Source organism: Pediculus humanus, genomic scaffold (assembly GCF_000006295.1).
Source record: "Pediculus humanus corporis 1103172107363 genomic scaffold, whole genome shotgun sequence".
NCBI lineage: Eukaryota > Metazoa > Arthropoda > Insecta > Psocodea > Pediculidae > Pediculus > Pediculus humanus.
In genome coordinates, this window is record NW_002986993.1 from 1,995 (window position 1) to 12,579 (window position 10,585).

Consider the following 10,585-nt stretch of genomic DNA (forward strand, 5'->3'; position numbering starts at 1 on the left):
CGCTACATTGCAATTACCAGTTATAAATACAGGAAAGGTAACATTTTCTCTGGTTTTTGCTGTTGTGTACTGTTTAAAAAATATCTAAAAATAAAAATAAAAATTATGCATGATTTATACTAGTCTAATTTTTATTGCAAAACAAAAAAAAAATTTAATTTCAAATTAAATAAAAAATAACCTACATCTCGTTGGCAAATACTTAAGTTTTTAAAATTGAATTCGGGAATAATTTTACAAATATTATCTCCCATTAATTCAGAATAATCATAGTCGAATAAAAAAGAAGTATCACCATTTAAAGAAGAAATTATACCTTTCTCATCAATAGATATCTAAATTTAAAAAAGAAAAAGAAATTAATAATAAGTTTATTAAAATGAATTGAATGGTATTAAATAAATAATTAACTAACCGATATTTTTCTCGTTTCGATAGGTTCCACCATTGCCAAACATTTAGTCAGGCAATTGAGTTTGCTTAATGATAACAATACTAAAATTGACTCATGATTATTAGGAGTGAATTCTACCTAGAAAATAAAAAATATGTGATGTTCCAGTGTTAAATTTATTTTTCAAAGAAAAAATAAAAGTCACACTAATACAATACCAATTTTTTTTTCTTTAATTTATCCGTATCTGGATTAAATGAAAATGAATTTATTAAATGAAACCATTTGTTTTTATAAGAATCTTGAAAAAAATCACAAAATTTCTTTGAGCACAAATTATCACAATTTAAATTTAATAATTGACAAGCATTATCGCTCACAGCCAAAATCTAAAAGAAAATTAATTTTCCTATATTAGTTTATTTTAAAGTTTTATAATTTGGAAGATGAATATTGTGAATAAAATTTACTTACCTTATAATTTATTAAAGAAATGGTAAATATTACTTTATGAGAATTCGATGAGGAAGTAATGTCAAAGTTATCATTAATAATAGTTCCATGAGGTTCATTTTCTTTTCTTAAAATATTTGAATTAATATTATTTTTTTCATTATCATCTTCCAGCAACATAATTTATCGACTAGATTTTTAATTACAAAGAATAAAACTTAAACTATTACTGTGATAAAATAACTTTTTGAACCTCTACTGATTTTGTTCTCAAAAATTAAAAATCAATATATATTTTCAAGGAAGTTATTTAAAATTTATGAATTGCACCAATTTTATAAATTAATAATCAATTACTGTGATGTACTTTGGAATAAGATTAATACTGATAAAGTTTTAAAAAAAAAAAAAGCTCAAGTTTTATTTATTAACTGTTTTAAACTGTAAATACGTATTAAAAATCAAAAACCTGTAAAAATGAGAAAGAATTCTAACAACGCGTCATCAAATTCATTATATATATTTATTAATTAATAACAACCGATAGAATAAAAAGAAATATAATTGTATTTTTATTGCAACACTAAATAAAAAATATACTCAACACTTTTAAAATTATCAAAACATTAAAAATAAAATAACTAATTTTTTTTTTTTTTTAATATCACTATTTAAATTTCAGTTATAATTTCAAAATCGGTTTTTTTAATACGTTAAAAAACGTGAAAATAGAAATGCATTCTAATTAAAGTGTCATTAGACTAATCGACTTGCCTTTTTTTGTATTTTAAGATGACCCAAAGTAATTATTAAAATAATTATTACAATAAAGAATGAAAGTGAGAAATATATAATTGTGCACAAATTAAATGACAAATATATAGTTAATTATGTAGTAAATTATAGCTTTTTAATTATTCTGTGTAAAAAAAAAAAAAAAATTTTAGTCCGATAATTTTATTTTAAAAATCAAATTTTTTTTGTAATTTACAAAATATACATTTAAAATAAATAATAAAAAATTTTAAACTTGTAAAACTTTAAAAAAATATTCGACTTCTAAAGGTGCGTCATCTGCTAAATCCGTACAATGAACAGCATTCATTACTTTGTCTTTTCCGAATATTGCTCTAATTGTATTGGGTCTCAGCTTTCTAGCAATTTCCTGTTATAAAAATTAAAATGTTAAAAGACATTCATTACCTAATGATAAATTACCTATTCATTTTATTTCCTTACTGGATCAGTTGGACCAGCCAATTTTCTAAAATTTTCTTGGGAGCATTCAGGATTTGACAAATCAGTAACTTCAAGTGCAACTATGGGTCCCGATGTAAATTGAAGAACCATGGCCTGAAAAAATTTTAATTTTTTAAATTTTTATGCATCTCTATTTCATTAAAAATTTGTTGAATTTATAATTGATACTAACAGAGTATTCTGGCACAACACCTTTATACACTTCTAAGAATTCTTCTGCTGTAGAAACATCCAAATTAAACATTTCCATTGCAGTGATTCTAAAATTATTTTCATTGATAAAATTCAATATTGAGCCAAAAGTGCCATCTAAAACTGAATGTGGTTTTATTACACAACAAGTGGTGTTTTTTAAAGTACAACTAGGCATTATATCACTGAAATTTTTTTTAGAAACATCTTTTGGAAACCATATTTCTGACTCCTGCAAATCATAATACAAATCACTCAAATTTAAAAAATGTATAAATCACTTATCAGTTTTAAAACTGTAATTAAGATGTTATGTCTTTCAGAAATTAATAACAGCTTTACCCACTCAACATGTTCAATGTCTGTGCTACCATGGACACCATTTTTTGTCATATTTGTACCATAAATTGCTCTCAAAGTGTCTGGAGCTTCTCTTTTAGCAATTTCAGAATCTCTCGGGCCGATAAAATCTAACCACCTTTGAACAGCATTTACTCCGATAACAGTCATTGCAATACTTGGACCCGATGACATGAATGTAATTAAATCACTGAAAATTGTTTGGAATTAAAAAATGTTAAATTTTTACTAATTAAAAAAATGTATTTTAACTCACACTAAATATGTTTCATTTTTATGTTCTACATAGAAATTGGAAGCACACTCTTGACTCATTTGTCCCATTTTTAATTGTATAATTTTAAAACCGTTATCTTGCATGAACTTGATTATTTCTCCAGATTTATGAACAATATCTGGCTTAATCAAACAAAATGTTCTACAAAATATTACAAAAATAATTACTCAAAAATACATCATTTAATCAATTAAATAAATTTAAGTGCATAATTTAATAAAATCGCTATTCTTACTTAGTCAATTCTACTTCAAATTTTTGTTTTGTTTTAGCATCTGCATAATCTACAATTTTCATTTGTCTGGACATTACTGTAACTATAGCACTTTTGTATAAATTTTCTAAATTCATTCCCTCCTGTTTTGATTTTCTTAAAAATGTTCTTTGATGAATTAAATCATACTGAAATTTGAATTTTCATAATATAATAATAAGTAATTTATGTAAATAATATCAAACAAACTTATATTAAATTGAATAATTTACTAATTCCACAGAGTTTTCAGCTGGATAAAATGTCATTAAAAATTTTTTTATTATTTGCGCTACTGGATCGTACCACTCTACGATAAACATATACTTTGCATTAACGTTATTCGCCTGAAAAAGTAAAAAATATTTTTTTTTTTTTTTTTTTTGCCAAATAATTTTATGTATTTTAAACTTTAAAATTTATATACAATTTACACAATTTTTTTTAAATAAGTCAATTACAACAAAATTATTATTTTTAACAAGTACTCACGAGTCCATCTCCCGAAGCTTTTGAACAATTCATTATATATGATTAATTTTTTTAGAAATTATAGTAAATGAATCGTTAATGCTTAAGTAAACAACTAAATAACGATATTTACAACGGAAACGAATAAAAATCACAGCCGTATGTATAACACTAAATATCTTGAAGGCTTTGATAGAAAAATTTAATTCCTTAGTTTATAAAGTAGAATTATTAGATAATTGATTAATAGATATGTTATATATAGTCGAAAAATAATCTATTTTTACAATTTTTCTGAAATAGTTGAGATTGTAAAATTTGCTCTTGACAAGTGATTTATTCGTGGAAAATCCAAAAAAGGAAACTTCAAAGGAGAAGGCGTCAACGTTCTTTCAATAGGAAGTAGTATATTGTAGACAGGTGTCCGAGTAGAGTAATTTATTTAATTGTCAAATAATTGCATTAAAATGTCATTTTCTAACAGTAAGTATTTTATTAAACTAATCCTTTTTCAAATTTATATATATTTTTATTTTTTTCTAATATAAAATAATAATAAAAAATTAGTTTTTTTTTTAAAAGAATTTTTAATTATCACGAAGTTTAATTTTTATGAATTTTTCCGACTTAGAAAAAATTTTATTTAAAGTTAACCACCGTTATAATAAAACTTTATAAGTTAAATTTTTAATTTATTAAAATTTCATCGTAATTTATTCAAGTTTTTTTTTTTCCTAAATTTGATGAAATAGCTTTTATCAAAATTACTTCACTATGAGTAATGAATTGCATTAAAAAATGAAATTAAACCAAAAAAAAATATATATATATATATTTTAAAGGAAAAATAATTATAAAAAATTTTTGTAATAAATTATAATTTTTTTTAAAAATTAAATTAACATAAAAGAAAAGAAAAAATTATTATTTAATTAATATTTTTTTATATTTCAAATTTTTTTTCAGAATACATATTTGCAACTCTTCCTCGTACGAATAGAGGACAACCCATTGTATTAGGTGGAGACCCAAAAGGCAAAAATTTTTTATATACAAATGGCAATAGTGTAATTATCAGAAATATTGAGGTAACTTTTAAAAAATTTTTTAATTTCGAAACACATTTTCATTTTTAGAGGAAATTAACATACAAATTTAATATTTGCCTATTTTACAGAACCCAGCAATATCTGATGTCTACACTGAACATTCATATCCTGTAAATGTTGCAAAATATTCACCCAGTGGTTTTTACATTGCTTCAGGAGGTACTGTATGGTTTTTTTTTTTTTTTAATTTAACTGAAAATTTTTATAGCTCTATTGTAAATATATAATTTTAGATCAATCTGGAAAAGTTAGAATCTGGGATACTGTAAATAAAGAACACATTTTAAAGAATGAATTTTATCCTTTGGGAGGAGCCGTAAAAGATATTTCATGGTCACCTGATAACCAAAGAATGGTTGTAGTAGGAGAGGGTAGAGAAAGATATGGCCATGTTTTTATGGCAGAAACAGGAACTTCTGTTGGAGAAATATCTGGTCAATCAAAATCAATAAATTCCTGTGATTTTAAACCCACTAGGCCTTTTAAAATAATTACTGGTAGTGAAGATAACACTGTGGCTATATTTGAAGGACCACCTTTTAAATTTAAAATGACCAAAAGGGAACACACCAAATTTGTTCAAGTGGTTAGATATTCACCGAATGGAAATTTTTTCGTTTCTGGTGATTTTTCGGGAAAAGTTTTTATATATGATAGTAACACTTATGAAGTGGTTGGAGAACTAGGCTCTCCTGCTCACAAAGGAGGAATTTATGGTGTAGGTTTTCAAATAACTCTCTGGTAGAAAGTTCTATGAACTCTTTTACTTTATGATTTTTTAATTTTTAGATTGCATGGAAACCAGATGGAACTCAATTGCTTACTGCTTCTGGTGATAAAACTTGTAAGATCTGGGATGTAGAAACTAAGTCAGTGGTTTCGGAAATGTGTATGGGAACAGAGGTAGATGATCAACAAATGTCTTGTCTTTGGCAGGGTCAATACCTCCTATCAGTTTCTCTCAGTGGATTCATAAATTATTTAGATGTTAATAATCCTGATAAGCCACTTCGCGTCATTAAGGTAAATTAAATTTTTTTCATTTAACTATTGTTTAAACAAAATTAATACAAGCAGCAATTTTAAATTTAGGGTCATAATAAACCAATTACAGTAATGACTCTAAGTCCAAATCGCGAAACAATTTATACTGGATCTCATGATGGATATGTTACTACTTGGGATGCCTCAACTGGGACAAATGATAGAATTCAGGGTCAAGGACATGGTAATCAAATAAATGGAATGAAAGCTTCAGATGATATTGTTTACACATGTGGAATCGATGATAGTATTAAACAAATCAGTGTGAACTCATGCAGTTACACAGGTACATTACAATAACAATTAATTATTTTATAAATAATTAATGCTAATTATCAGAACGGAAAGTCAATTTTACGATGAAAAAAAAAAATTTTTTATAGGTTTCAATATTAAACTTGACTGTCAACCCAGAGGACTAGATATTAAGGATGATATAATTATAACTGCTTCTGTTAAAAACATAACAGTTGTTCAAAACGATAAAAAATCTTCAGTTTTGCCAATTAGTTATGAAGCATCTTGCGTGTCAATTAATTCAAACAATGATGTTGCAGTGGGTAGTACTTCCGACAATAAAGTAAGAAGAAACTCGAACGATTTAAGTAATTGTTTTCACTCAAAAACTCGCGCAAAATTAATATACGAAAATTTTTTTAGGTTTACATATATACCTTTAATGGAACAAATTTAACTCTCAAATTAACTCTAGATCATTTGGGTCCCGTGACTGATTGTTCATATTCTCCAAACGGTGAATATTTAGTCGCTTGCGACGGTAATAGAAAAGTTATCCTGTATAAAACTTCAGATTACACCGTAAGTATTTTAAATAAACAAAAATAAATGAATCGTTCTTTAAAAAATTTTATTTTAAATTTGTGCAATGATAAAATTTCAGTTGGCTCATAACAAAGAATGGGGATTCCACAATGCCAAAGTTAATACCGTGGCATGGTCTCCAGACAATAAATTAGTTGCCAGCGGTAGTCTGGATACAGCTATTATAATTTGGAGTCTCCAAAGTCCTGCAAAGCATACAATAATTAGGAGTAAGTTTTTTTATTATTTTTTCATTTGATTTTAAATTACGAAATTTGATTTTTAATTTTATTTTTCTTGTTTTTTAAAAAGATGCTCATCCTCAAAGTCAAATAACAAGATTAGCTTGGACGAATGAAACAACTTTAATATCAGTCGGTCAAGATTCAAATATTAAAATTTGGGCAATCGAACCTTTTTAAGAGATGATAATAATAATAATAATAATAATAATTGAATTTAAAACTTGGGTTATTTATTCGTTGAAATCAATCAAATCTAACAGAGTTTATCTTTTGTTAACTCATCCCGCGTAACATTTTAATTTATTTTTATTTTATATATATAATTTTTTTTTTTTTTTTTTTTTGTATTTAATGTTTGTGAAGTGATTACATACTAATCAAAATGGCGAGAATTTTTTTTTTCTTTTTTTTTTTTTTGTGTTTAATGAATCATGTTAAAAAAAAAAAAAAATATCCCACTGGCATTATTTAAGGCATAAATTTATTTATTTTTACTTAAAGTTTTCTCCTGAGTATATATTTATATTATATAATTTATTTTATTATTTAATTAAAATATTTTTAATTTTATCTTATCTATTTTGCAAGAAAAAAAAAAAAAGAAGAAGATAATATAAATTAATAAACATTATGAATATTTTATTTTAAAAAAATGATTATTTTTCATTCACTCGCTTAATCCTATTTCAATTTGTTTATAAAAAAATGAAAAATTGTAATTTTTAAACAATTATATATATATAATAATTATTTATGTAATATATAAGTGAGTAAACAAATGGTTTTGAGAAATGAATCGGGGAAAAAAAAAATAATAATAATAATAAATTTTAATAGTTTTATTTAACATCCCCAAAGAAAAAAAAAACAACGGAACACAATTATCTATAAAATAGTATCTAAAATGTTTATATATATTTATATCAATATACCTTAGGTTCAGTCCATAAGGTGTGAAATATTTTTATAAAAATATCACACAACAATTGCTGCAATAAAAAAAAAAATTATTATTATTATTAACATAATTACGGCGATATTATTATTATTATTAACATAACGATCATCCAAATAAAGAAATATTAATTAATAATAATAAAATTTTCCATTTAAAAAAAAAATACATTTTAGTTAATAACAAATTAGTAATAATAATAATAATAATAATCAAAACCATTTTTTTTTTTTTTTTGTAAATATAACAACAATAAAATTTTATATAAATTTTTTTTTTTATTTATTAATATTTGGAATTTATTTTTTTAAATAAATATATATAATAATAATTATTAATAAGATTTTCTTTCTTTTTTTTAAAGTTATTTTTGATAAATAATAAAAAAATTTTTAATTAGTTTCAACACTACAGAGTTAATTTATTATTTATTTATTTAAGTTATAAATTTAGAAAAAATTTTTTTTTAAAGAATATTTAAAAACAATTTTATTTATTTATTTATTTAATTTAAAAAATAATTTCATCACCAATTTATATGTATACATTTTTGATAAATATATATTTTTTTTTAAAAAAAAAAAAACCATAAACAATTATTTTTTATAAATAAATTTATATATATATAAATATATTACATATTATATTTTATGTAATTTTTATTCCCGAAATCGGCCTATTGATAATTAATAATAATAATATGGTAAAAATTTTTATTTAAATTATTTATTTATAAATAATTTTTTTTTAATTCTAATTAAAAAATAAATTTTTTCCATGCACCTTTTTTTTTTTTAAAAATTATAAATATTAATAATAATAATTTGGACATGACAAAGTTTTAAAATATAAGGTTGATATATAATGTCATTTACCAAAAAAAAAAAAAAAAACTAATTAGTTTTTAAAAAAACTAAATCATAAAATTTAAAAACAAAAAAATAAAATAAAATAAAATATTTTCTTCAATAAAATTTTTGTCAAATATTTAAACAAAAATTGAAAATTTTAAATTTTAAATGAAAAATTTTTTTTTTTTTTACATCCAAAGAGTTTTTAACATCGAGTTATAAAACCTATTAAAAACTTCAAAATAAACCTCTTTTTTATTATGATATTGCTTATTATAATTAATTAGGAGATCCTAAAAAAGTGTTAACCTAATACCTTAAACCTTTTTAGCTGCCCTAATAATTCACAATAATAAAAAAAATAACATTACAAAAAAAATTCTTGGCAACATCATCATCATCAGAAAAAATAAATTTTAAAATAAATTGAAAATGCAAAAGTAACCATTTACAATTTTTTTTTTAATTTTATCATTTAAAAAAACAAAATGTCTGACTGTAGACAACAGACAGATTTTTTTTTTTTTCCAATTTAAAAGGAAGGAAGATTATTAAAAGTTACATTGAAAAATATGAGTTTTACAATAGATTTTTTTTTATAGGCCATAACATATTAATTTAAAACAATACTACAACTTATGCTTTTAATATAAGATTTTCATTTTTTTTAATTTGTACAAAATTAATTTTTTTTTTTTCCCCTTTGTTGTACTTATTATTATTATTATTATAATAAAATTTAAATATTAAAACAAATAATAATTTTTTTTCTTTTTTTTTTTTTTTTTGTTTACAGAAATATTTAAGCGAATGCACTACAAAGCTTAATAAATCCTTTGTGCTATTGCTGCAAAGAAAACCACGAGAAATTTGAGATCTATTAGAGCCTTTTCATATCCTTTTCCTTTGGACACACCATTTTTATTAATTTATTAAAAATTTTCAACAACAACAACAACAAAACCTTATGGAAGTGTGAGCAGAATTTTTTTTAAAATTTTTTTTTCATTTTTTTTTTTTGAAATGAGACTTTGTTAAAGACTAATAATAATAATATTATAAAAATACATAATTAATTAATTAATTAATTATTATTTATTATTTATAAAAATAAATAATCATTAAATTAGTCATCATTTCAAAAAAAATTTATCATCTGCTGAATCCAGTCTAATGCACTTGAGACTAGAAGCAATGGCACTTAAAAAAAAAGTGAATATATTATTTATAATCTACCGATATACTAAAATATTAAATAAACTAAAATTTAATTTTAACAACCCAAAAAAAAAAAAAAACAAAAAAAAAAAAACTAGAATTCCCAACAAAATTAATTGAACTGAAAAAGCATTCAGTACAGCACATTTGACAACAAAAAAAAAAAAAAATAATAATAATAATAAAACATCAAAATAAATTTTTTTTTTCTTTTTTTCTTTTTTTTTTTTTTTTATCATCTCACTAATTAATAATAATAATAAGATTTAACAAATATTTATAAATTTTTAAAATTACAACAAAAATACAATTTGCTTTTTTTTATATAAGCATTTTTTATTTATATATATTTATATATTTAATTTTTTTTTTTTTTCATTTTTTTAAAATCAAAGCTAAATTCAAAATATTTTTTTTTTATTGAATTTAAACCTACTTTGATAAAATTTTTTTAAATATATAACATAGACAACAAAATAAATTTTTTTTTTTTTTTTTAATAAAACTATCTAAAAATTCAATTATTAATTCAAAAGCCAAACCCTAAAACTATTTTTTTATTTTTTTTTTTTTTAAAGCAAATATTATTATTTATTTGAACAAAATTTATTTATTTTTTTTTTTTTTTTTTTTTTTTTTTTTTTTTTTTAATCCATAAAAAAAAAAAGGGAAAAAAAAAAA

General features: G+C 21.9%; 3 protein-coding genes across 3 annotated transcripts in view; 1 reads left to right on the forward strand and 2 right to left on the reverse strand.

Annotated features, from left to right (window-relative positions):
- The window catches only part of Phum_PHUM002510 (serine/threonine-protein kinase ark1, putative), a gene marked incomplete at both ends in the record, with an annotated part of 2,911 nt that extends 1,884 nt beyond the window's left edge, over positions 1-1,027 (reverse strand). The window contains 5 exons of the mRNA XM_002422542.1: positions 31-84; positions 186-335; positions 416-532; positions 613-783; positions 869-1,027. Coding sequence (XP_002422587.1) covers positions 31-84; positions 186-335; positions 416-532; positions 613-783; positions 869-1,027 — 651 coding nt within the window. The remainder of the gene's footprint in view (positions 1-30; positions 85-185; positions 336-415; positions 533-612; positions 784-868) is intronic.
- Positions 1,028-1,871: 844 nt separating this feature from the next.
- On the reverse strand, positions 1,872-3,714 carry Phum_PHUM002520 (Nucleoside diphosphate kinase, putative; the record flags this gene model as incomplete). The annotated part of the gene is made up of 8 exons (XM_002422543.1): positions 1,872-2,012; positions 2,087-2,200; positions 2,280-2,531; positions 2,642-2,849; positions 2,916-3,077; positions 3,172-3,338; positions 3,423-3,536; positions 3,682-3,714. The coding sequence occupies 8 exons, from the start codon at positions 3,712-3,714 to the stop codon at positions 1,872-1,874; spliced, it is 1,191 nt and encodes a 396-aa protein (XP_002422588.1).
- A 413-nt stretch (positions 3,715-4,127) lies between these two features.
- Positions 4,128-7,057, forward strand: Phum_PHUM002530 (WD-repeatcontaining protein, putative; the record flags this gene model as incomplete). Its single annotated transcript, XM_002422544.1, has 10 exons — positions 4,128-4,143; positions 4,627-4,748; positions 4,838-4,928; positions 5,003-5,487; positions 5,559-5,792; positions 5,862-6,099; positions 6,197-6,393; positions 6,474-6,632; positions 6,715-6,865; positions 6,948-7,057. 10 exons carry the CDS (start codon positions 4,128-4,130, stop codon positions 7,055-7,057), a joined length of 1,803 nt encoding a protein of 600 aa, XP_002422589.1.
- Between the last annotated feature and the right edge of the window lie 3,528 nt (positions 7,058-10,585).